We start from the raw sequence: 27333 nt of genomic DNA on the forward strand, positions 1-27333 counted from the left end.
ACTCTTCCAGATAAATCTCTAGCTTGAAATCCGCTCATTCTTAGAGACTAAGGCTCCAGACTATTGAAGCTAGAACTCAGACATACCAAGGGTATGGCCCAAAGGCACACAGCCCTGTGGGAAGTGCTGAGGGGGCGAGGAAGGGCTGGGAAGATCACTCATGGCCTGTGAGAGCCAGCAAGGGTTTGGAGACCACCTAATCTGTCCTTTTTTTTAAGATGAGAAAAAAAAGCTAAGACCCAGACAGGATAAGCCCTAGTGATATGAATCACCTTTTACAATGGTAGGAATGGTGAGCAGAGATCTGGACCTTGGAGTCAAGAAGATCAGAGTTCAAATCCTGCCCCAGGAACTCACTAGCTGTGTGACCCTGGGCAAGTCATTTAACTTCACTGCCTGCTTCAGTTTTCTCATCTGTAAAATGGGGATAATAACCTCCCCTACTTCCCAGAGCTGCTGTGAAGATGAAACATAGTAATATTTACAAAACAGTGTAGAATCTAGCACAAAGTAGGCCCTATATAAATACTAGCTCGTATTGATAATAATAAAGTATGATGCAAACCAAGGTACTATTATTAGTGCTTTTAAAGAACGTTATTTTAAAGTTTTGTTGAGGCCTCTGATTTTCACATGACATTCATTTCAGGATACATGGCCTTATCCTCAATCTACTCTTCTAACAGAAACAGCATATGCAATGATCTGCACCCATAGTCCCCCACCTCTTTGGACTCAAGGGAGGTACAACTCCAGAGGCCTTTAATTTTCCAGTCTCCCATGGATGCTGCTCTGCTAGACCAATCCCTTCATTTTACTGATTAGGAAAATAAGGACCAGAGAAGTTAAGAGAGTTGCACAAGGTCATAAGGGGCAGGTTTTGAACTCTGATGCTTTGACTCCAGTGTTTTTTCTACCGCACAGCACTCTCTCCTGAACTCAGGTTTCTCTGTCAGCTCCTTTTATCCTCATCTAGCAGTGGAGTTTGTGTGACTTGCCAAGGGTCACACAGGTAGTAAATGGCATGGGAGATTTGAACCCAGCACCTCTTGACTAAAGCACATGCTTTTCACACCAAATGTGCGACTGCTTCCTTGTTCCTTTGTTTCCCATTCCCTCCTTACCTCTCGGCCCACAGAGAAAACTAAGGCCCAGAAATGGGGGGAAGCACCCCCCAGATAGTTAGTGGTAGAGCCAAGATGCCAACAGACGTCTCCCCTTCTGGGAGCTCCTTCTACCAATGAGATCTAAGATGTGGTCTTAGGCCCTCTCCCTGTGGCCTCCCAGGCTGGGGGCTGTTTTGCCATGTCTACCCACAGAGTGGTGCTAAAAGCACCCTGCATGGCCCCAGGCCCACCCCCTAGATGGTTGAGGAACCCACAAGCTCTACTGATAGCCTCACTCTTCTCCCCGCACCCCATCAGCAAAAGCACCAGTGGCACCTTAACACTTACTTCTCGGCTCTCGAGGCCCATCCACGGTCACCTTGATGGCTCGGTGGTATGTGGCTACTTGGGTGGGGTTGGTAAACACTGTGATGGTCAGCGTGAAGCTCTTCCCTGGGGGTGAGAAAAGGTGGGAAAGAAGAGATGAAATCAGGGAAAGGTGGTAAAGGGGTGAAGCTGGGGGCTCCACAGAGGAGGTGGAGATGCAAACTGCCAGGATCAGAGTCATCCTGGGGATCCATCCCCACCCAGGTACCAAATCCTGACTGTAGCCCCCCTCTCTTTGACCCTGACAGGGAGGGCAGAGAGAACTTATGGGGTGAGTGGGGATTGCCCTGGAAAACCCAGGAGACCAGGATCATATTGGAGGGGATTGACAGAGGAGGAAACTGAGGTCTGAGGAGAGGGGGACCACATAGGGAGTGACAGAAGCAGCATTTGAACTTGGATCCTATGACTCTAAGTCATTTTTCTCACTACCATGTAAAGCTGCCTTCTGAATTCAGGCATCTTCACTTCTCATCCTCATCCTGCCCCAGGTCAGGGGCCAGGAAACCCAGCTCTAGGACTGCTTCTGCTGATAACGGACCAGGTGACCACAGAGGGGTCATCTACCCTCTCTGGCCTCAGCATCCTACTCTATAAAGTGATGGAGCTGGACTAGGTTATCCCTTACAGTTCTAATATCCTGTGGTCAAGCACAGAACATGGAATAGACATAGTCATAGGATGTTTTTAAGTTCCTTCCCAGCTCTGACATCCCATATCCTAAGGGCCCTCCCAGCTCTGATATCCTGTATTCCAAGGACCCTCCCAGTTCTGACATTCTGTGTTCTAAGGGCCCTCAAACCTTTAAGATTATAACCTAACTCAAACTAGTTAATATGGATACCCTGGATTAATTGACCTTATTCTGTGGCAACACAGCCCCTCTCTGCCCACTTTTCTAACCTGACATCCCAGGTCCTGGTCTAACCCTGCCACCTTATCTCTCATTCTTCCCCTCTATGTCCCTTTAGCCAAACAGAGTGATTCATAGTCTCACAAAACCCAACCAGAAATTCCCTGCCTCTATATCTCAGTTCGTCCTTTTCCTTCTGCCTGTTAAAACTTCTGTTCATCCTTCCAGGCCAAGCTCATATTCCCCTGCCTCTAAGGATAACCCCTAGCCCACAGCCCCCTGTCCTTCCCCTGAACTCCTAAGATATTTGGCCCACTCTGCCTGGCTCAGAAATTGATCTGGGTGCATGCAGGTCCAACTTGGCTGAGGGCTGGACCCCTAGTCCTCTTTATGTGCCATGTGGAGATGCTACTTCAACCCAGAAATTTCAAAGAACCTTAGAACATGGGGTGTCAGAGTGGGGAGGGCCCTTAGAACCCATGATGTCAGAGCTGGTAGGGCCCTTAGAACACAGAATGTAAGGGCTGGGAAGGCCCTTAGAACAGAGGATGTCAGAGCTGGGAGGGCCCTTAGAGGACAAAAAGTTAGAATTGGGAGGAATTTCAGAGCTGGAAAAAGCCTATGTCTGAACTAGAAGGGACTTTAGCATAGAGTGTCATAGTTGGAAGGGATCCTAGAATAGAGAATTTCAGACCTAGAAAATACCTTAGAATGGTTTCAGAGCTGGAAAAGAGCCTAGAACATGGTCTGAGCTGAGAGGAGCTCTGAACATAAAATGCCACAACCAGGAAAGAACATCGAGAGAGTGACTTGACTCTGACCTGTCACCACTAGTTAGTGGCAGGTCCCAATCAGATCCTATTACTGTATGACTCCTAACTCCAGTGCTAGGCACACTGCCGCACCCTGAGCAAAGCCATCTAGGGGATAAAATCCCTATGTCCCCAGGAGGGCAAAGTCAGATGTTATCTGTGGTCTTATAGTCAGACTCAGTGCCGTGACTCAGACTACTGGGTATTCCAGACTCAGATATTCCAGACTATGGGGTACTAGTCTTCAATGCCTTTACTAAACCAGTTCTTGCTAAGACCTCAAGTGGACAGTGGCCCTTCCCTATCACACAGACTCAGAGACCTTTGGAAGAAGGAGATGGGAGTAAGCATTTATTAAGCTCCTACTGTGTGCCAGGCACTGTGCTGACTTCTTTACAAATGTTATCCCATTTGATCGTCACAACAACTCTGGAAGGGAGGTACTATTTCTGTCACCCCTATTTTACAGTTCAGGGAACTGAAGCTGAAAGAGTGACTTTCCCATTTGGGGAGGACCCAGAAGGTCTGAGGGTAGATTTGAACTCAGGTCTTCCTGACTGCAGGTCCAGTGCTCTGTGCACTATGGCATCTCCTACTTGCCTTGGTCTGGCTTCCCAGTGCCTTCCCACACCCACTGCAGATGGGATTGTAATTTCCTGCCAAAATCATGCTAGATGTCCACAGACACACTAGCCATGTGGGCCATGAATGTCTTTTTCACCCCACACAGGATGGTACCCTGGAGTTACCATAATTAGCAGGTGCCTACTGTAAGGGAGGCCTGTGAAATACATAAGGGAAAGTCACATCTACTTCAGGTATGAAGAGACTGGCTTGAAGTTACAGCAACTAAACCACAATACCACAGTGAAAACTCCAGGACCCTGGATTTTTAACCAATCAGAAAACCTGAGGAACTATCACTTATGATTTTTCTCAAATACAAATAATTTCATAAATCTGAAAAAAGACCCTAAGTAAACAGGCTGTCTCACTGATGACTTGGGCTAAGCTGGTGAAAGCCAGGGAGGAAAGTGAACACAACCTTTTCCCCAAACTCACATTGGTAGAAAGTAGCAAAGGGAAGATGGTAGACCAAGTGGCTTAACAAGTAAAATAGGATTAAAAATATAAGTTAGAAGTATCTCCAAAAAAAGAGAGAAAAAGAAATCAGAGACTGTATTCCCATCACGTTGGGAAAGAGAGCAAGAAATATGAAGGGGCAATCTCTCCCTGATTTTCACGTGTTAGGGGTGGCAGTAATAGGTAGTCTCAATTGACATACATTCCTTTCTCTGGGCCTCTGGGCTAGGCTGTGAGGAAACAGGAAAGCTATTGCCTTACTGGTAGAACTGTCTACTGGTGCCACCTTTTGAGAAAACAGTCTGGCGATTTTCAATGGAAACTGTGAATCTCATTTTAGCCTTTGACTCAAAGATCCCTCTGCTAGGACTAAATCCTAAGCATGTCACTGAAAGAAGAAGGAGAAGATGGGGATAAGGATATAAATATACACACATATGGATTATGAAAATCTTTAAAATACCTAATATTTGTTACAGCAAAAAATTCAACTGGCCTACGTATCCAAGATTGAGGAAGGACTGGACAAACTGTGGCCTATTTTAGGAGCATAGGAATTGTATCTGGAAGCATCCTTAGTGACTATCTGGTCCAGTTCCATCATTTTACAGATGAAGAAGCAGAGGAGGTGTTTGCAGTCACACACACATACACAGAGAAGAGTGATGCTCTAAAACTCCAAATTCCATCCATCTAACAGGCTAATATGGAACCATAAGTTAAGATAAATCTGAGGAATACAAGGTGAAATGACTTTATAAGAAGTGATGTAAAACAAAGCACGATTAGAAAAAGCGCATATAGGATGACCATATCTTTAAAATGTGATTAAAGACACAGGCAGTGAATAAGCATTTATCAAGCAGTCTGCAAATTATTCACTATGTATTATATAAAATTTATAATATATGTTACATCACAAATATACCATTATTTACATTATTATATTATACACATAAGATATTATATATCATATAAACATTATATAATATATGTTGCATTATAGACATTATGTATTATACACATATCATGTTATATATCACATAAATATTATATAATAAATACCATGCTATATTATAGACATCATGTTATATACATATTATATTACATATCATGTAAATATTATATCATAAATGTTATATATAAATGTTATGATACCATATGTAATGTTATATATAATTATGTGTGACATGATTATAACATATAGTATTATATATGTATATTTATATAGCATCTACTATGTGCCAGTCATTTTACAAATATTATCCCATTTGATCCTTACTACAACCCTTTGAGATAGGTACTCTGTTATTATCCCCCTTTTACAGTGGAGGAAACTGAGGCACACAGAAGATAAGTGACTTGCCTAAGGTCACACAGCTAGGAAGTGTCTGAAGTCAGACTTAGGCTAGGCACTATGCTAATTGCTGGGGATACACTCCCAATAGCTCCTGCCCTCCGGTGGCTCATAGTGTAACACAGGAGATAATATGCAAGCAATACAGGCGAAAAAAAGAGGTCAGAAGTAGGCACAGAGAAACTAATGTTATTACTTTGTTTAAAATTCACATATATACATGCTTGTATATATTTATATATGCATTTCTAAGTTCATATATGAATAGGTATGTGCGTGTGTGTGTGTGTGTATGTGTCTCTAAGCAACAGTGTGGCATGCTGAAGAGGGGGTTGACCTCAGTGTCAAAAAGACTTGACTTCATGTGGGATCTTGTGTAAATCACTTCTCGGTTCCTCATCAATGGTCTAAGACTAAACTACAGATAAGGTGCCAACCTGCATTAATGGAGGGAGTTTCCACAGTGGGAGTTCCCCATATTGATGAAATTCCCCAAACCCAAATATATTTACAAACATAAATGCTCCTTCTATCAGACTCTAAAGAATTTGGAATTGGTGCTTTTAAGCGTGATTTTTCTTCTTCATTTAAGTGATGGCCATTTTTTTCATGAAAACTGGAGTTTTCTTTGAGGTTTTTTTTGTTTGTTTTTAATTCAGAAGAGGGAGAGTCTGCAAAGTATTTTGTCAGTGCCACCAAGTCTAAGGTTCTCTCAGGAAATTCAAATCTGAAATTACTCTTCAGGCTTTAGCTAGAGCAAAATCAGTTGAGAAGCTGAATCTTCCCACCCTCCCTTCCTAAACCAAAAAAGGACTTCCCTACAGGTTAAAAGCACAGAAAATTCCCAAGATAGAGTGCTGAGGTCAGGAAGACCTAACTTCAGATCTAGCCTCAGACCCTTAGTAGTTCTGGGCACTTCTGTCTGCCTTAGTTTCCTCATTTGTAAAATGGGGATAAAAATAGTACCTATTTTTATATACCTATTGGCTATTATTATTTCTAAAGTTTTAGGGAAAGTCCAGATTGACTCTATTTCTAATAAAAGGCCCAGCATTTGCTTCCTGACCTGCTCCATTCCTATCCTAGGCTCCTTCACTCTATCCATCCATCCTCTCCTCTGTCTGATCAGGTTAAAGAATCTGGGGATTGGAAGCAACTTTAATTTCCATGCCCACTCCTGATTCCTTTCAATCTGCTTCCTCTAAGAGAGAAACATCACCAGGCAGCAGGCCCGTATCCAAACACTCATCCCTTTCCTGATGGAGAGGTGATATAGCTTTTCCTGAAGTCCCAGGATCACTGTGTTCTCCTGTCAGGGGATGGGGGCAGGGGGTTCACCTGTCTGCCCATGACCAAGAATGGGAGTTCCTTGAAAGCAGGGATTGTCTCCCCAATGCCTAGCACAGAATGCCATAGGCTACTTATTAAATGCCTGTTGGCTGACTGTATGTCTCTCCCCCGTGAAGTCAGACCACACACCCTCCTTCCCCATCAGTTGGGTTGGTCTGACCCCCTCTCTCTTGAGGGAAGGAGTCACGGCTTTAGAGACAGGTGGGGATCCCGCAGATGACCTAGCCCAATTCCCTCATTTAACTGATGGAGAATTGGAGCCGCAGAGGAGGAAAGCTGAGTGCCCAAAGAGGCAGGTAGTAAGCATCTGGGGAGGGACTTGAACCCAGGATCTCTGACTGCACCACTCACTCAATGTACCACCCCCGTGGCCTTGCCTCCTTCCCTGAGCATTTGTTCATCTGACCCTCTTCCTGAAGGTGTTCGTCTGTCCTTCTCCCACTGTGTGTCTCTTCTAATCTGGGATTCAATGAGGCAGATCAGTTTTGCTTTATTATTTTGAGAACAAGTCTCCCTATGTTGACCTTGCCACTGCCAAGGGGGCCACTCAGGCCCCTGAGTCTATTACTGATCAGTGTGAGAGCAATCTTTTTCCAATTAGAGTCAGTCTGCCCTCTGTAGGAAGCCTGGACCAACTCGCAGGGGTTCCAACCTCAACTCCCAGGGGTTCACCAGGACTCAGTGACAACTAGGGGGCCCCATGAAGAGTATCAGGTCTGGAGGATGGAAGACCCGAGTTCAAATCCAGCCTCCATCACTAAGTAGCTGTGTGACCCTGGACAAGTTACTTAACCACTTTTGACCTCCGTTTCCTCATCTTAAAATGGAAGTAATAATAGCACCTCCCTTCTAGGGGGGTCATGAGGATCAAATGAGATATCTATAAAACGCTTTGCAAACCTATCTACTGTATCACCTAGCTATCCATTAATGATAAAAATTTATGCTAACAATTATCATTATTTAAATAATAATAACCTCTCTGGAATTCAGATTCTTCCTTTGTAAAATGAGGAGACGGGATCCAGTGACCTCTAGATCTAAGAAATATTTCTATGGTGCTTTCAGGATCTCAAGGTACCTTCTTTACCACAGCCTCAGGACAGAAGAAAAGGAGCAGGGTTCTGTCCCTCATCTCACAGACATCATAATGGGGGCTTAGAGAAGGGAAGGCACACAGCAGTGCAGGAGCTGGGCCCTGGGCCTTCTGACCTCACCCCTACCTGACCCTGACCCTGACCCTTGACTGCACCCCCTCGTGCACACAAACCACCCTGCTGTTAAGACATGGGACCATCCACCTCCTGGTACAGATGAAGCCCAGGGAGATGAATCAATCTGCCCAAACTCACAGAGTAAACAAAAAAAGTATTGGAGCCAAGATTTGAACTCTGCCTTCCAATCCAATGCTTATTCCGCCACATCCCCTTTCCTCTCTTCGGGCTATTTCTATGTCAGTTGGCAGTCTATTCCCTCCTGAGGGATGGCCCATTTGCCTCTTCCCTACAGAAAGAGGTGGGGGAAGCCCAAGCTGGGACCAGCTACTGTCCTAAGTGCCTCTGTGCTGGGGACAGCTGGTAAGAAGGGCTGAGAAGCCTCGCACCCTTGTCAATCACAGACTTGTTCTCTCAAAAGGGGAGTTTCCCAATCTGTAAAATGGATCTTTCTGCACAGGGTTGCCAGCTGCAGAACAGGCACAAGCCGTCTTTAGAGATGTCTGGTCTTCTTACTCATAGCTGTAATCCTCTGCCTCTCCCACCTAACCAGATTATTTGCATCTCCTGGGATTTCCTGTTTCTCTGCCCTCCCCCCCCCACCTCACCCCGAAATCACATCTCAGTTCTGGAATCAGAGAATATGAGGGCTGGAAGAGTCTTCAGAATCCAGGAAGTTAAGGCTCAGGGAGGGGAGAACCCTGGGAGGAGAGCAGGGTCAGAAACCCTGCTTCTCTAACTTCTTCCTGGTCTAGGCATCCTAGCACCACAGATTTAGAACTGAGATGGCCCTCAGAAGTCATCGGGCCAACCTCTTCATTTTACAGATGGGGAACAGGCCCACAAAGGTCAAGGGCCCTGCAAGGTCACACAGCTGGTGTGATCTGACTGGGGTCTTGGGAGCCTGGGGCCAGTAATCTTTCGACTGAGCCCCAACGCATCTTTCCTGACCACAACAGATTGCCTGCACTGGGAGCCAGCTGACCCTGGTCCTTTCTCAAGCTAGCTAGCTGTCTGATCTTGGGCAAGTTGATTTTCCTCTATTTGGAAATTTTCCCTCTATGTTAAACCTCAATTTCCTCATCTGTGATATAGGAATCACCATCCTTGCCCTGCCTCTCTTCAGGGGCTGAGGTAAGGATCAGCAAGGTGAAAGCTTTGAGATATGAAAAAAGTCAAGATTCCATGTTTGGCAGCACTAGAAAAATATTACTAAACATCACTGTCTTTTCCATGTCGTCCCCCCTCCCCCACAGTCCCCAGCAAGCTACCTGAAACTTTTCACCAGTCTCTCACAACTAAGGGACAGTCAAATGCATAAGGAAACTACTGTGTGTATTTGCTGTCTGAAGTATGGGGTGGGGGTGGGAGGAGGAAAAGAAATTAGCAGTGGCTCCCATCAGAACGTCAGCAGTTACGAGGTAGAGAGAAAGAGTGTGTGTCTGTACGTGTGTGCGTGCGTGAGTGTGTAAGAGTGTGTGAGTGTGTGAGTGTGTGTGTGTGTGTGTGTGTGTATGTGCGCTTTGGGGTTGAGGCTTGGGGCTGGGGTTTACAGTTTTATCAGTCCTTCCGCCCAAATAAGATCGCTGGTAATGACAACTTCCTGAACTTCTGGGGGGTGGAAGGGTGTCTCTAGTCCTTAGGACTTGTACCCTGTTCTGTTCCGGGGTATGTGGTGAGTGAGGGCAGAGATGCAAACACCACCAACAGAGAATGAAGAGAAGGGGAGAAGAGAGGATTCCCAGGGAACTAAATAAGGGAGGGTTGGGGGAGCTTGGGTGGGGGCTGTGTGAGGTCAGGGAGGTGAGTGGAAAAGGGGAGGGGGAGGGGAGGAGAGGTGAGAGACTGGTGGATAATTCAGGGAGAAGAGGCAGAGGGCATCGATTCATGGGTACACAAGTGGGGAAGAAGGAAGGTGATTGATCTGCGGGTATATTGGGAAGAGGAAGGAGAGGCGAGAGATTCATGGGTAGGCTAGCCGCTAGGAGAGGTCATTGATTTGTGGACACCAGAGGGAGAGCGGGGAGATGGGAGGAATTCAGAAGAACTTGGAGAGAGAGAAGTAATTTGTGGATCCACCATAAGAGTGGACAGAGAGGTGAGCAACTCCTGGCCTGTGAAGAGGAGGAGGGAAGCAGAAATCTGAAGGTCCACAGAAATGCATGAGCAAACTAGGGGCACAGAGAGGGAGCAGAGAGAGAGGAGAGCACTTAGGGAGGTACCAGGGGGAGAAGAGGGAAGCAACCTGTGGCTGCATGGGGCAAAGTGGGGAGATGGTTGATGGGGGGAAGGAGGAAGAAGTGAGGAATCTGAAAGTACATGGAGAGAGATGAACCCATTTGTGGGAACATAGAAGGGGACAGACAAGGGAGTCATTTGTCAGCATAAGCGGGAGAGGAGCAAGAGATGATCAACTAGTGAACAGAGAAAGGGTCAGACAACAGCGGTGATTTGAGGGAAGATGAAAAGGGGAGGGAGAGGTGAATGATTTGTGAGTCCATCAAGGGAAGAGACAGAGAGGGGGACAACACCCCCCCCCTCCATGACCCTGAGAGACACTACATGTAACTCCCTTGATGCACGTCATCTTATGAGCAGAAAGGACCACCAGCCTCTCTTTGCATGGTCAGACCTAGACAGGTTCAAGGGGTCACCCCAGGCAACGGGAGGAGTGTCTAGGGTGAGAGTGCTCCCATATCACAGCCCCAGGCAAGAGGAGGGGTGTCTAGAGTGTGAATGCCCCTGCTCCACTCCGTCCTATCTCGTTTAAAACAAAGGCACCAGCCAGAGTGAATCCAGAGTACCAAATCAGGGCTCAGATTCAGTTCCATGCAGTTTGGAAATTTGGGGATGAAAAAAATAAAAGAGCCTAACAGAATAATTTAGCGCAGCAATGAAAGCTTAATTCATAAAAGAAAACATTTTCCATCCATCAACCTGTAACCAGTTAAGGGCAGTGTTTGAAAGAAATCTGCGACCGGGAAATCAGGCCAGCAGGAACAGGAAACGTCTAAAAGAATGTAAACTATTCCAGTTTCATAAAAAGCACGAATAAACAGTTATTACATGCAAATAATGCCCTGGTTTTAATTAATGCTGAAAAGTCAAAATATGTTTGACGTTTAGATGTATACATTTGAATAGTTAAAGAGAAAAAATGTAGCCCAGATGCCCGTTAAATGCAAGATTGGCCCTTTCTGAGGAACGAGAGCCTTCCCCCTGTCCTTGTTTATTGGTGATGAAATGCACAATTCTGTTTACTGAGTATCAAAAACCTCACAGTTTATACAGAATCAGGGAGGGGATGGCAAGGGACACCATTGGGTTTCTTTACAGAGCCGGCTGGCTGGCAGGCAGGCAGACCGGGCCCCTGAGGGACAGAATGGAAGGAGGGCATTCGCCCTGCTAATAATGTGCTACCATCAGCATGGAGTCCCTCGCCTCCCGCTGTCATCTGTTATCCTTCCTTGAAGTCATCTTGTGAGGCCCTGGCCCCCACTTTCTGCACTCCCCTACCCATAGCGGAGGAGATGATTTAAGTCCTGAGTAGGTTTCAGATCTAAACCGCCTGTCACCCACACTGAGTCTGGGTCTTCAGAGCCTGCCCGCAGAGGCCTCCTCACCACCTCAGAGGCCCCAAGGCTTTTCACCTCCTCGGGCTGGGCTGGGCTGTGCCTATAGACACACCATCATTCAGAAGCAGTCCCTGTTCCTGGAATGTCTGTGGGCCCTCTCAATCTGTCACTTACTCCTAGGATGGCTCCTCTGCCAGTATCCCCCTTGCCCACCTATTCTGAATGGAATGCAAAGAGGGTGGGCTTGGAGTCAGAGGACGTGGGATTGAATCTCAAATCTATGATTCTCTACCTGGGTGACTGTGGACAAATCACTGAACTTTTCCTCCTGTGCCTTGGTCTTCCCAAGTATAATCTGAGGGCATTGGATGTGATGACCCCTAAGGGCCTTCCTTGTTCCATAGCTTATGGAGCCTCACCTTGCATCTCCCTCTTGGGTTCTCCCAATCTCACAGCTCAGACAGGAGCCAGCATCTCATTAAGGCTGCTTCCTTTTAGGGACCTCTCTGCCATGCCCTGTCTCACACTCCACCTTGTAGCCATGCTTGGCATGACCTTCCCGGGCACCTCAGCCTCCCCACCGCCCCACTCCATCCAGGACAGACCCTGATTCCTTACCTCGGCCACTCCTGCCAACGAATCGAAGGTCGTTAAATCGGGCCACCTGGTTCTTCATGACGGCTGAAGCATTACGCAGTTCAGCCGAGTAATTCTCATCATTGCCAGCCATCACCGTCACTACCGTGCCATCGGGGACATCCCCTAGGGCCACCACCTAGGGAAAGGTAGTGAGGCAAGGGAAAAGAGGAGTCTGGGTCAAACTGGAGAGGAGCCATTAGGGGAAGGGGAGCTGCAGCCCTCAGAGCTCCCATTCACTAACGGAAGCATCTTACGAGAGAAAAAAAAAATCAGAAGTGTGGGTTTTAATTCAGGCTCAGTCCAGTATTGATTGTCTGAGGTTAAGGTTAACTTCAATGGCCTCGTGTCATCATCTGTAAAATAAGGGAATTGGACTCCACAGGGTCTGAGGCCCCTTCTGACTAAAATGAAGGTGCTGGACTAGGCAGTCTTTGAGATCCTTTTCTAGGGCCAATATTTTCTATTTGAAGGTCCCTTTCTAGCTCTAACGTTTCTTTGACCTCAGCTTTGTGACCTTGGGCAAGTCCCCATCTCACTGCCTTTGTCTATAAAAGGAAGGTGAGTAACCGGCTAATCTCTGAGGTCCCTCTCTATTGTCTATTCTCAGAGCCCTTCCAGCAGAGACACTCCATGAAACTACCCGAGGGCCTGATGAAGATTAAAAAAAAAAAAAATCTAAGATTTAAAACCCCAAACAATACCCTGCTCCTCCCATACCCTCCGTCCCAAAACAACAAGAACAGGGAAAAACGAACATAACGATGGGGGGCAAAGAACCCAATACATTAGATCAATAAAGGGCAAGTTATGTTCACTCTATTAAGCCTGCTTCCTCACTGGTCAAAAAAAAAAAAAGTGTATTTGTGAGGAATAACACCCACACTGGTCAACCTCCTAAGGCTGTCGAAGAAAAGCATTCTTATCATAACAAAGTGTTCTATCTATCCATACGTCTGTCTGTCTCTCTAAATGGGAGCCAATCTGCAGCTGGGACCTTAATTAGCTCGGCTCGGCTAGGGAAGAATTAGGACGCTGCCCACATTCCTGGACCAAAGACAGGAATGAAATAAAGACCAAAAAAAATAATAATAGCGCTGATAAAAAAGAAACGCAATAGGTTATTTTAAAAATGTCCTCCTTGCAGCCGTCAAGGCGGAGGACCAAATGGCTGGTGGGTTCATCCTGCGACCCCACAACTCCAGCCACCCGAGCCGCAGAAGGCGGGCTGGGGCTGGGCTGCCGAGCCCTGGATGTGCGGTTTTCTGGTTTTGCTTTGTCTTTTAGAGGGAGGGGGCGGATCCTGGGAGGGGAGAGTCTTTCCTAAGCTGGGGCCTTTTAGACCGAGTCTTCAGGAATGGGGACACACGGGGGTCTTCTCGGACCAGGATGCACCTGTCGGTCTCCCTGCAAAGCAGAGGGGAGTGCCGCTGCCCGCAGCCCACTGGACGCGAAGGACCGGTCCGCGGAGTGCCCTGCGGCTGGGGAGGTGTGCCCACTCTGAAAACGGAGGGCTCAGCTGCTGCGGTGGGAGCCTGGGCACCAGTCGCTTTAACGTGACTGCCGCATTCAGAGACTTGGAATCCAGATGGAAAAAATTTCAAGGAGAAAATTTTTTGGGGTCTGATTAAAAAGGCCAGATTTCCTGTCAGCATCCTGTCTTCTTTTAATTTCAAAAGATTCCTTTTAAGCCCCGAATGACAGTGCAACCCATGATCGGGCCATTCAAGTCCCAGTGGCCTCCTTTTCCTCCCCTCCCCCACGAACTGCCACTCCTTCCCCCTTCTGACCCCCAGGCTTTGTGCAGGATTTTCAGATGTCACCCCGAGAAAGAGGCACAGTTTCTCTTTTCTCCCCCCAATGTGGGATTGATTCCTTAACCGGCAAGGCCCCACTGGGTCGGGGATCCACCCAGGTGGAGGGAGCAGTACCCAGCAGCAGCTTTTGTGTCCCCCCCATCCTCCAGCCCATCCTCACGACATGAGTGTGATCGAGCTTCACGCCGATTTTTTAGGGGAAAACCGGCTACTTTCATTTCATCGCTGCCTCTTTTAAAAAAATTAAAAATAAAGAAGAAAACGAAACAGTTCCTGCGTCCCAGTTGCGGAGAAAGATCTCTCCAGATGACAGCGGAAGGGGGTTCCCACGTCTGGGCTAGGGGTTTGCAGGGATTAAAAAAAAATCCAGGGCTTGGGCTTGGGGTGTGGAAAGGGGGCCGCCCCAGCCGCGAGCACCCGTGGGGTGCTCTGCCAAGAGCCCTAGGTTTGCAGTCAGAAGAGCTGCGTACGAATTCTCCTCCTCGCTACTTTAGGGCCTGTGACCTTGGGGTGCCACCTCCACCTCTGTGCCCTCAGTTTCCTCTATCTACAAAATGGGTGACGGTGGCCAGAGGGGAGAGCGGACCCAGAGGCCCGCCCAGCTCTCCCGCAGGCAACACTACCTAAATTCTCTCAGAAGCCTGCTGCCGCAACTTCCTCTATCTCCCAACCGTAACGAGACAGATCGTGCGAGATGACCAGCGGCTCCCCGAGGATGGGCAGTCCGGTCGGGCCGGCCGGCCGAGGGGGCGGGGCCGCGGGGCCCCCCTGCCGTGCCCGGCCCGCCGGCTCGGGGCGGGAGGCACTCACCTTGAAGGCCACGGGCAGCGTCTTGTTGCAGCGCCAGTGCGAGGGGAGCACGGAGCACAGGAAGTTGGGGCTGTCGGTGCGGACCAGCTCGCCCGCGTGGTCGGCCAGCACGTCCACCACGGAGCGCACCTCGGGCCGGGCGCGCCCGCCGGGCCTGGCCGCGGCCGCCTGCGCGCTCAGCGCGCCGCTGTTCTCGCCCATCTTGCCGCAGGGGAAGGCCGTGGAGGGAGGTGTGAAGCGCCGGCTGGTGCTCGGGTCTACGGGAATACGCATAACAGCGGGAGTCAGGGCGCCGCGGCCGGCGGCGGGGCAGCGGCGGGGGACTGCGCGGCGGGAGGCGCGCGCCCCCGAGGCTCACGCGGGCCGCTCCGGACAGAGGGGGCAGAGAGGCGCCGGAAAGGAGAAGCGGGCACGGCCGCGGCGGCTCGGGGCTGGCTGCGAGCCGGGGAAGCCCCGAGGGGGGACCCGCCGCCTGCTCCCGGCGCGCCCCGGGCGGCCCACGGAGCCGTCCCAGCCCTCGGGGAGCGGACCCAGCGGGCGGCCAAGCTCGCCTCGAGGGCGCGGTCGGTCCGGAGCTGGGGCCTGCGACGCTCGCCCTCCTCGGCCCCTTCCCAGACCCCCCCCCGGGCGCCTAGGGCAGCAGAAGTGCGTCCCCTGCGGCAGGTTGCCCCCCCTCCCCCAGAGCTGGGGCGGCGGCGGCCGCGGCGTGGAATCCCGACGGCGGCAGGCTGCGGGTCCCGCCGGCCCGAGCTCTCCGAGCCGCCAGCAGCGTCCCCTCCCCCGCGCTCCCGCTTCCCACAGACGTTTCGCCGACTCTGACACCAGCTAAAAAAATAGAGAATCAAGCGGCGGCGCCGCAGCCACCCGGGGAGGGGAGTTACCCGGGGGCCCGCCGAGGGGCGGGGTCGGCCGGGAGCGACGGCCTGGACTGCCAATCGGCGTAGCCTGCTGGGGAAAGGCTTTACTTAAAAAAAAATTAAGAAAAGAAACCCAGCGCGGAGGGGGCGTGGCCTGTCCCAGGCAGGCCCCGCCCCCGCCCCGGAGGGTGTTGGAGCGCAGAGTAGGGGAGCTGAGGCTCCTCTGGGGTGAGACGAGGGGGGAGGGGGCAGTTTGCCCTGTTTATTTATTTGTTTGTTTTCTAAACGACGCAGTTAAAACGGGAGCTTCCGAAGTCCCGGGAGGTTGCACCTCTTCGCTAATCTTCCTTTCCTCCCTGCCCCCGTCCTGGCTTCAGCTCCCCTGCCCGGTGGGCGCCGCCGTCTGGGCCCCGGCCCAGTCTCCTTGGTGCGTTCCCTAGGCGCTCAGGCCTGGAGTGAAGTTTCCCCCTGCGTCCAGGCTAGGCTCCTAGAGCCCCCCTGGAGCCAACCGGTGTGTGTGAGGGGAAGTTCAGTGGCCGCAATTAGCGGCTGGGGCTTGAAGCTTCCGCCAACCCTCCCCGACGCCCCAACCTACTCTGCTCCCTACTTTTCATCCACCCTTCCAAACTCCTCCACTGCTCTAAGCTCTCCCCTTCCTCTTCTCGACGCACCAGCCTGCCTGCCCTTACCCACCCACCCCGTGCCCCAAGAAATCCGCAAACCGGTGGCAAGGACTGTAGCAGCCAGACAGGGGCGGGGCGCGGAGCAAACGAAATTTCAACAAGTCTCTGTTTTAAGGCTTGCTTCTTCTCTGGAAGCCGGCAGCTGGGACAGAAAAGGAGATTCGGGAACTCGTCGGTCCAGCGGGGGGCTCTCCAGGCCGGGGCCCTGGGGCGCCAGCCCCCGCTGTCTTTGCAGGGCACATCGTGGTCATCTGAAAAACCCCTACTCGAAAGGGAAAAGGAAACGGGCTTTCCAAGGCCATCCTTTCTGCGGCCTCGGGTCGGAGCTTCACTTCCTGGCACCCGGCCTCCTTGTGCCCAAGGAGGACCCTCTGTCCCTAACTTCGAGACGGCATTCACGGGGCCCCCAGACAGACAGGACCAGAAAGCTTGGCTAGGTTAACGCCCTTCGGTGCGCCCAGGGCACTGTAGGCGAACCCTCTAAATCAAGACACCTGGCAGGGCCACCGCCCTTTCCTTCGTTGGCCGTGACTAGGAAGAATTGGGCTTGGGGGCCAGAATGACCCAGGTCTTTGCTTTATCTATTTGCTAATCTTTTGTGGGCACGTTCTCCAAGTAGAGGAGAGTACCAGTTTGATGAGGAGAAGAAATGGGCAAAGGCCTTGCTCGCCAAGAGTCTTTAGTAAAGTGAGGTGTTTTTCCCTCCGGGGAAAAGGGGAATTTCCTCTCACCAAACGCTTTCAGGAGCTAGAAGAGTAAGGGGACTCTACTGAGCGACCCCACCTGAGCGCAGACGCCGGCGGTAGGCCACTTATACACATTTGTCCAGAGCAGTCGGCCCTACTGGGGCCGGTGTGAGCTCACCTCTCGGGCCCCAAGTCTTCTGCAACCTTCCTGAGCCGGGGTCGCATTGGCCAAGGTACCAAATACACGTCCCGACTGCAAGGGCCTGCTGACAGAGTAGTCTCCATGGCTCTCTGTTCTCAGACCCCTCGGGACTCGGCGCCGGTCTTCGACCCCTCCCCGGCCTCAAGGTCTATTTTTGCGAGCACCTCTGAATTACGCCCGGTTGCAGTGAATTGCAGGGAGAGGAGGGGAAAGTAGGCTTAGCCAACAAAGGGCCAAACCCGTTACTGCTCACAGAAGCCGGGGAAAACAGTCCAGGATTCGGAGGCGGTGCATCTGTTTCAGAATCCTGGCTCTGCTTGTTTGCTAACCTGGGTGACCTTGGGCGAGCTGCCTGCCCTTTTTCAGCCTCATTTTCCCCACCTGTAAAAGGATTGGGGGGGGGGGGGGGAGAGGAAGTGACTAACTGCTCTTTAAGATCTACTATCGAATTATTTAGTTTCTTATTTTAGTTATTTAGTTTCTTCTCTACCTTCTGTGCCGGAGGTGACTCAGAGGCCAGAACCTAACCCGGAACCTGCATCTCAGCTGCTCGCACCAAGCCCTGGTCTCTGATGGTTTGCAAAGTCCGGGAGACCGACTGGGCATTGACCGAAGCAGCTCGGACTCTCGATGGATTAGAAAGGTACTGATGACCTTGTTATCAATGCATTTTTAAAGACAGGTTTTCCTTCCCTCCTTTTCCCTGCTCGGTCCCAGCGCCACGGGCCTAGGTACACAAAACTGCAGGAAGAGCATTGAGAGTGAAAGGGCGAGCCAAGTCCGACGAGTGCTTGGACAGTGTAAGGAGCCCTTCCGAAATGAATTGCCTTCTTCGCCGGCGTTGTGCCTAGTAAACCCTGCATGATAAACAAATTCTTGAGTTTGAAACAAGCCGGGTCGCAACCCTCCTCCGAGCCTCAGTCTCCTCCTCCGTAAAATCACAATTTCAGAATTGGAAAGGACCTCAGTGTACCTCTACCTCTAGTCCAGCTCAAACCTGAGTAGAAGAACATGAAGGACAGAACTCTCTCTTTCCATTCTGGATAGATTTAACGGTTAGAGAGGTCTTCCTTAATCTGCCTCCTTGGCCACCTCTTAGCCCACGTCAGCTTCTAGTTCTGCCCTGTGAGACCCCTCTCCCCTCAAGAATAGGTCTAATCCTTCTGTCACCTGGACGTCCCTTCATTCAGCCACTAGGGGAAAAAGGCCACCATCTTCCCTTTAAATAGTGTTTAAGCTTTTGGTGCCCTGTTCTTTCTGCATTTCCTCAGATGCCACAGCCTTAGCACAGTGCCTGGCATGTAGTGAAAGCTTAATAAATGCTTATTTCTTTCCTTCTTTCCCCACCTGACGTCAGGAAGACCCGAGTTCAAATCCCGCTTCAGCCAATCGCTTTGCTGGGTGGTAGTAGGCATCACTTAACCAGCCAGCTTCTGTTTCCTCACCTGTACGTTGGAAATAATAATAGCACCTCCCTCTCAAGGTTAGGGTTGTTTTTTGGGGGGGTTTTTTTTTGGTGAGGTCAAAATGAGATATTTGTGCAAAGCGCTATATAAATGCTAGTTATCATTATCATAGTTATCTTCCACGTCACCCCCCTCTGGTTGCTCTCCAGTTTGTGAATGTCCTAAAGTGCCTTCCGCTTGCCCTCCCCCCCCGCTCCTCCCCCCCTTCCCGGGACTGGTCCCAATACTCCCTCCGCTGACCACTGAGCCAGGCTGGAACTCTTCGGAACTGTCAGTTCCCTTAGCCTGACCTGGCTCGCCTTGCCCCTTTGCCCAGCCCAGTGGGCCTAACGGTCCCTCCCAGCTCCCGCATCCCCGGATCCCGCGTATGCTGCGAGAACTGGAGACTTGGGGAACTGGAAACCGTCCGGGTGGCCAATGGTGATCCGGCCCTGCGGAAACGCCTTTCGATGCCTCAGTGGTCATGTGACGGATCACTATTATAACGATTAACCTATAGAACAGAGTCACAACGTCCCAATCGTTTTCGCTCCCGTATGCAACGACCAACGGCTCTGGGAAGGAGGCCGAGCTGAACTTGTGATTCCCATTAAGAGGTGGGAACTGAGTCCCTTATTGGACTTGCCCAAGGTCTCGCAGCGAATTTGGTTCCCCACCCCCCCATTCCCAGTGCAGGTCCCTCTCTCTGTGCTTGCAGGCGCGTACACAGGCCCCCCTCATCCTCGCAATTTGCCCGAGAAGACCCCAATTTCAATCTGGTAGGAAAAACACTGCTCTTGGATATCCGACTGGGCGGATGGCAGTCGGGCCGCTTCCCCCCTTTTAATCTTTTTCATTTTTCCCTCGATGTTACTTCTCCTCCCGCCTCCCCAGGCTCCAGCTGCAGCTCCTCCTGGGCTTCTCCAAGCATCCCCACTACCTGCAGGCCTCGTTTCGATCTAGCCCACGTTTTGATAATGCCTTCTAATGTACGCAGGCCCTTCTTCTCAACAGCCCGCGAGAGTTAAGGAGCCAAGAGATTTCCTAACTCCGTTTTGCACACTTAAGCACCCGGTGCTCGGAGAGGTCAAGCGACTTCTCCTAGGTAGAAAGTTTCGGGCTTGGGACTCGTGTGCACCCTAGCTCTGGGGAAGTCATCGGTAGTCATTCGGCTGACTTCTCCCAACATGCAGGGAAGTTACAGAACCCATTTCTCAAGGTCCAGCTGAAGAGGGAGTGGGGAGGTGGGCTGCAGGGGGGAAGGAACGGGACGTACAGGCCACCCGGGGTGAAGAGAGGCCTCTCCCCGTGCTGGTAACCGCGGAGAGGGGCAGAGTATTGTCTCTGTCCCACTGCATCCCGGGCAGGAGAGAGCAACCGCAGCCCTCGGAAGGGCGGGCTGGGGAAGCGGCTGGCTTCCACACCTCCCTCCCTCCCTTTCTCCGTCGGTTGGGGCTCGCTTTGGCCCTAGCCCGGGCAGGAAGAGCCTGGGCGGGACCCAACCGTTACCGATTCCCGTTACAACCGCTAGTAGGAGCCTGTGTCCCGTCGATGGCTACCTCCCCCTTCCCCTCACCCCCCAGCTTCGGGGCGTCTTGCGCACAGATGTGTCCCAGCTGCGGCTGGCACTGTCCAGGCCTAGGCAGCTGCTACTCGGGGCCGACCTGTTCGTTCTTGTCAATCCTAGCCCCAGGAGAGAAGCGTGCATGGCTCCTATCCCCCTCCTCCCGAAGACAGACTGACAGTCATCTCCCCCACGGTCGGGAATGAATAGACGCACTTCTTACTTTCTCGGCACTCTTCTCCCTTCTCGATCAGCTAGACTGACATCCTTCTTCGCTTTGCCTTGCTGACCGACATCCGTCTTTCTCCCTCCTCAGATACACCGAGAATCCTTGTCTCCATCAGATTAAGACCCTCTCTTCTTCCTCTCCCCCGCCCCGTCTGATAACCAGACACTCATCTCTGTCCCAAACTCATCTCCTCCGCCCTGTGCACACCTGATGCTGTCCTTTCTTTTTCCAATCCCCGGACAGAACATGTTGTTGGACCTGCTCTTGAGAAAGAGGGAGCAACAGAAAATTCCCTCGCGCCTCTTCCTCCGGGGATAGTTCCTAGGTCCTAGAGACCTGGCAGGTCCAGTCCTCCAGCAGGTAACCTAACGAGTCAGCCTAGATTCGACCTTCTCTCCACGTCCCAAGAGTTGTACATTACCCTTTAATCCCAGTCTCTACCTGCGCTCCTCAGCCTAGTTCATGGTCCCTCGCCCTCAGCCCAGCCCTGAGATAGTCATTCAGCCAACAAGCATATGGAAAACGCCTACTAAGTTCCAGACACCGTATGCAAAGAACAGCAAAAGCAGTCCCTGTCTCAAGGAGTCCAGCATCCGATGGGCGGAGGGAAAAGAGTTCGGCTGTTAACTGTCAGGCTCATGTGGTGAGGAGACTTCCACTCACACACACACACACACACACACACACACACTCACACTCGAAGGCCAACTGGACAGGTGAGAATAAGAACCTGTGAGTGAATATGGTTTTTTCATGTGGATCTACTTGGGAATACATGTACTGTATGAGCCTGAGAGTATGTCCTGTGAGTCTGCGCGGGTGTGTTCCATAAGCCTGAGTGCGAGGACTCAGAGGTGCGTGGTGCGTTGGGGTTGGGTGCCCTGTGAACATGGGAGTATGGGAAGACACAGGTCGTGTGAGCCTGTGCTTGTGTGAGTTGTCGCAGACTGAAAGGAGTGTGTGTGTGTGTGTGTGTGTGTGTGTGTGTGTGTGTGAATGTAAGCCTGAGTGGAAATGGGAAGTTGTGTGAGACTTGTGCCTTGGAGGCAGCGGTGGGGAGGAGGTGTGTGAAATAACCAAGGGAGGGGGGCAGACACGTGCACTGGTGGGGTTCCCGGTGTAATGGGCCTTGTTCGTCCCCGCAAACACGCGGGCTTTGAAGAAAGGCGCCGTGCCCAGCGGCTGGGCTGGTAAGTGGCAATTCTTCCTAAGCGCCACGTGTCCTCCGCTAACGGCTTCTCCACTGTTGTCGGGATCCTGGGGCCGAGACTGCCTGTCCTTTTTCTGGCGCGCATGGCCTTCCCAGGAACCAGCTGAGGGTGGGGTGGTGTGTGGTTTTCCTAAGTTCGTCTCAGCGCCCCTCCTCTCCATTCTCGGGGAGAGATCTGACTTGCCTTCCTCCCTTGGGGCCTTCTATCCTTCCGGCTGCTGCCAACTCTACCCTCTTGCCCTCTGGCCCAGGCTAACTACGCATCCCTCTTTCTCTTCCGTGTCTGAAAAGCCAGAAAGTGTCTGTAGTGACCGAACTGAAACTCGCTTATAACGTAGCCTCCTGGAAACAGACTATGTTCTAAGTGGAAGCGAAGAATGAAGGATATCGGAGCTGAAAGGGGCCTTTGAACATAGCATATAAATGCTGGCAGGGGGTCCTAGAACATACAGTATCCGAGATCAAGTCTAATCCTCTTGTTTTACAGAGGAGGAAATTGGGGTAATGAAATAAGTGACTTGTTCAAAGACATTCGGGGAATTGATGACGGACTGGAAACCCACTCTACCTACAGCATTTGGGGGAAGTCAGTTCAACACATATCTTCCCAGAACCGGGCTTCATTTCAGCGCGCACCTCAAAATTTCAGGCATCCCTTCTTGCCTCAATCCCGAGAAAAGGTTTCGATTGCATTTCTTAGCTCTTAGGAACTCCAATCATCATTTCAGGTCCCTTTTTCAACCTTCCAATCACAGACTCCAACTTTTTTAGTTTAGTGATTGTCAAGAGGAAAACTTAGGGGAAATGGTGATGTAATGCCAGGGAGTGACTGCCTGTATTTGTATGGATGTAGGTAACGGATCTCACACTATCGCAATCTTCGGGCTCCTGGTTTTCGAACAATCTTGTTCAGAACTTTAAGTTTTACGGTGAAGGAAACTAAGTCCCAGAGCGGTTCAATAACTTGCCCGAGGCAGAGCTGTTATTCGAACCCTAGGTCCATTGAATTCAAATTTAGCAATTCTTTTCAGCACACAAAATGCACTTCAAATGCACTCATAGGTCTCATGTTCAAATAATTTTTCCTAACGCAATACTCCCTGAGTGTCCCTCCCCCAAATCCAGCCTTTCACTGGCTTGGTATTGTTAAGGGTGGGGAAAAGAGAAACCCCGATAGCCGAAGTACTACAGTCTGCTCAGGTTCCAAGTTTGATGTTCTAGTACCGCGCGCTTCCAAATCCCTTTCCCTAAAAGTCATTCTGTGTTCTATTATCTCGCGTTCTAAGCTGAAGCTCTCCCGGCTTTTACTTGGTGAGTCTGTTTCCCCGGGCTCCCTCTGGATCTGCTCCCAGGGCCCAGCCGCAACCAGACCCCGGGTCTCACACCCGGTCTCGCCCGCAGGCAACTTTAGAACCCACGCAGGGCCGAGTCAGAGGCCCGCGGGAGTCCTCACCACGTGTAGTAGATGGCGATGGCCAGGGCCCTGGGTGGGATCCGCACGTGTCCAGGGCCGTGGGGGACTCCTGATTGGAAATGGTTTCTATAAATATTCTCCTCACGGTTCATTTTTCCGGAAAGTTGTTATTTTTCCCCCCTCTCCCTAGGTTATATTTAGCCAGTCGGTTATTTTCAGCGGCCGCCGCTGAGCTCAGCGGCCGGCCCAGCTCCCAGCGGAGCCGCCCCGAAGGCTGCTCGGGAAATGTCCGATCGCTGCTGGTCCTTGTTCAGATCTCGCTGCAACAGCAGGGGCCAGGATCTCCAAGACTCCAAGGTTCTGACCCGTAAGGTCCGGAGAGAGCCACTGGAGGCGTAAGAGGCCTGGCTGAGCCCAGTGAAACTCGTAGAGGGGAAGAGGGGGGCGGAGAACAAGCATTTATTAAGCTCCTTCTATGTGCCAGGCACTGTGCCATTATTATTATCTCATTTGATCCTCACAACAACCTCGTGAGGTCAGTGCCACTATTATTGCCACTTTACAATCGAGGAAACTGAGGCAGGCGTTTAAATAACTTGCCCAGGATCACACAGCTAGTAATAAGTGTCTGAGGATGGATCTGAACTCAGCTCTTCCTATCTCCAGGCCCTAGCTGTTTTTAAAGACACCTCAGAAAGTATCCCACCAATCCAATCCATCCAATCCCACCTAGACCTGACCTAGAGCCAGTCCTCTCTATAACATCGGAACAAGTGGGCAGCCTCTGCCTGAAGAACTCTAGCAAGGGGGAGCCTACCACCTCCGGACACAGCCCCCTCGGCTTTGGGACAATCCCTGACTGTTAGGTAGAGTTTCCACATTGCAAGCTTACATTTAAGTGTCTGCATTTTCCATTCCCTGTTCTTAGTTCTGCCTCTTAGGACCACAGGGAACAAGTCCAATACTTCTTCCAATTGAGAACGTTCAAATACTTGAATACAGGGAGTCTGGTGGATGGGATAGAGAGCCAGACCCAGAGTCAAGAAGACCTGTGTTCCAATCCCTCCTCAAACTCGCATTAGCTGTAAGCTTCTGGACGTGAGGAATGCGCGCGCTCTCTCCCTCCCTCCTTCCCTCAGCTTCGCTTCTTTCAGTCATAAAATGGGGGTGAAGATAAGTCTAAAAGTGCTCCTAACTCAAGAATTGGTTTTGAGGATCAAATGGAGTAATGCATGTTACTTTGCAGGCCCCCCCCCTTTAAATTTAAAACAACACATTTATTTTACACTTTAAAATAATATAAGGAAAGAAAAAAATATTGCCACTTACCCAGCAGAACATGAGCGGATTCAATATAAAGCAATAAATTTCCATTTCAAGAAAACCTATATAATAAACACTACACATTATTTTCAAAGCTGTCCATCTTTTCTTTGCTTCCTTGTAGGTTTTCTTTTGTTCTCTGCTGTGCACTTTTTACTCCTCCTTACCCCCACAATTAAGCTCGGAGACACACGCAAACACATACATATATACATATATGTAGATATCCATAAACACACGTATGTACGCATATATGTGTTATGTTTAATTCCACTTTGTAACCCTTAAAGCGCTATATAATTGTGAATTATTATAGTTATTAAGAGTGGGATGGGGAGCATCTTTTCTGCTTCAGGGGAAGTTTACATACTGCTGAATTGGGGTCCAAGGAGGTGGGTTTCAGTTCACATTCTGGCTCTACCGTTCTTCGCTAGCTGTGTAACCTTGGTTAATTCACATCATCTCTATGGACGTGTTTCCTTAATTGTAAAAGGCAGGGATTGGACAAGATGGCCTTCGACTGAGAACGAGCTTGGGAGACCCGCTAGGGAAGCTGCCCAGTAGGCGGAAGGCGAAAAATTTGCTCTGGATGTAGCCCGGCAAAGGGACAACACTGCACGGTTCTTTGAGCTCGGAAGTCTCAGACTGAGGGACTCCGACCCTCAATGCACAAAGCCCTGGCTCTGAACTTGAAAGATCTGTGTTCTACTCCCAGAGTCAGACCTGTGTGAGTCATGGGATCATAGATTTGGAGCGGAAAGGGACCTTCATGCTACTCATCGAGAACAATCCCAGGCGTTTTACAGATCAGGAAACTGAGACCCAGGTTATTAAGTGACGTGTCCAAGGTAGTAAACTGCATGCAGAGGTGAGATTCCAACCCCTACTATGCTCCAAGTCTCTTCCCCCTCGGCTTCCTCCGAAGTAAAAATGAGGAGATTGGATTAGCTAGGCTATCTGAAGTTTCTTTCTGCCTCAAATCCTGTGATCCCAAGGCCAGCTGGCGGGGCATGCATGCAGCTGCAGAGCTTAGCATCTACCCTAGTCCCGGCCTCCTCCCTTCCTCCAGCTAGGCCCCAAGGTGGGGGCCCTGGGGATGTCCACTGGTCGGGCAAAGGGAGCGCGTCGCATTCGTTTGGAAGAGCTATTTCTCCAGGTCCTAGAGCCAGACTCTTCAGGGAGTTCTGGGGGTGGGGCTCAGGCGCGACGCAGGTGGCGGGTGGTTGATTCCCGGTTCCTCTTTCATCTTCCCTTCCCCCTCCCTCCCCGCTTCCTGTCTCCCCCCTTTCCTGGTTCCCTGACCCTTGGTGTTCGTGTTCACCCCAAAAGAGAAGGCTGCATGTATTGGGGAGGAAGGAAGAAAGGCTTCGGGTCCGAGGGGTACTCCCCAATCGGGGACGGCTAGGGGTAGAAGGACTACAGGGGAGATCAGATCACAGTTCCAGCCCCAACCCTAGGCCATAATGCAAGGACACTGAAATGTCCTTCAAAGAGATGTAAGAGAATGCTGCTGTTGCGGGGGGTGGGGTGGGGTGGGGGGTGCTGAGCTTTCTCTGGTGAGAAAGAGTACACATATACCCCCTTTCACCGCAGGGAGGATGACTGCTGAAGGGGTAGGGTCTTATAGAGAAGCGATGGGCATACAAATCTGTGGAAGGCATCGGGGTCTTCATTTGGAAAATGAGTGTGTTAGACTAGCAGATCTCTAAGGTTCCTCTCAGCTGACATTCTATAGTGTAAGGCCCCTCCCAGCTCTGACATATTCTATTCATTCATTCTATGTACTAGGGTCCCTTCTAGTTTAACAGTCTGGAATTTCTGGGCCCTTTTAACTCATACTCTTATGTTCTAAGCTTCCTCCAACCTCTGACATCCTGTATTTTAAAGCCCATTCTAGGTCTGACATTCTGTGTTCTAAGATCCCTCCCAACTCTGACATTTTGTGTTCTAAACTCCTTCCCAGCCCTGACATCCTATGTTTTCAAGCCTCTTCAGTTATGACCTTCTGAGTTCTACAGCCCCTTTTAGGCCTGACATTTTGTCTTCGCCATTAGACCGTGAACTCCTTGAGAACAGGAAGGTGCTTAAAATATGTTTATTGATAGACTGACCAACTGGAGCATGTGTAATGCAGAGTACAAGTCATTTGGAAATAGAAAGATGAAAAAAGACATGATGGCAGACCTCAAGGAATTTCTAGTCTAGTAAGGAAGATGATATGCTTGAGGTAGCCTGGTATTATTGGAAGAATGAGGGAGTGGGAGTGGAGAATGGAGAGACAGACCTAGGTTCTGGTCTTGGAAACTGGATTTGAACTCAGGTCTCCTGATTCCTGGCTAGGCAAGTCACAACCTCTCTGAAACTCAGTTTTCTCCTGTGTAAAATGGGGCCAATAATATTTTGGCCACCTCTCTCACAGACTACTTGTGAAGAAATAAACTCGAATGTGCTATGAATATTTGAGTTCCTATCTGCACAAATAAGCAGCACATTAGAGAGCTAGGATAGTGGGGATCAATAACAGGAGAGTTCAGATCTTGACTCAAACTCTCAAACTCTCCCTAGTGACCTTGGGAAAGTAATTTATCTCTCTGGGATTCAGTTTCCTTTCTGTAAAATGAGGAAGCTGAACTCCATGGCCTCTAAAGTCCCTTTTAGCTTTAAATCCATGATCTTTGAGAATGTGATAAGGGCAGGGGAAAGATGCTAGGAGAAATCCA

At 50.3% G+C, this 27333-nt stretch overlaps 1 protein-coding gene across 2 annotated transcripts in view; it reads right to left on the bottom strand.

Annotated features, from left to right (window-relative positions):
• Window positions 1-27333, bottom strand: part of RUNX3 (RUNX family transcription factor 3) — a 99636-nt gene that overhangs the window by 25869 nt on the left and 46434 nt on the right. For both annotated transcript variants that reach the window (XM_072609357.1, XM_072609358.1), the window contains 3 exons: window positions 15001-15257; window positions 12356-12512; window positions 1455-1559 (listed from right to left, as the gene is read on the bottom strand). In XM_072609357.1, coding sequence (XP_072465458.1) covers window positions 1455-1559; window positions 12356-12512; window positions 15001-15257 — 519 coding nt within the window. The remainder of the gene's footprint in view (window positions 1-1454; window positions 1560-12355; window positions 12513-15000; window positions 15258-27333) is intronic.

The sequence above is a fragment of the Notamacropus eugenii genome, chromosome 5 (genome assembly GCF_028372415.1).
Source record: "Notamacropus eugenii isolate mMacEug1 chromosome 5, mMacEug1.pri_v2, whole genome shotgun sequence".
Taxonomy (NCBI): domain Eukaryota; kingdom Metazoa; phylum Chordata; class Mammalia; order Diprotodontia; family Macropodidae; genus Notamacropus; species Notamacropus eugenii.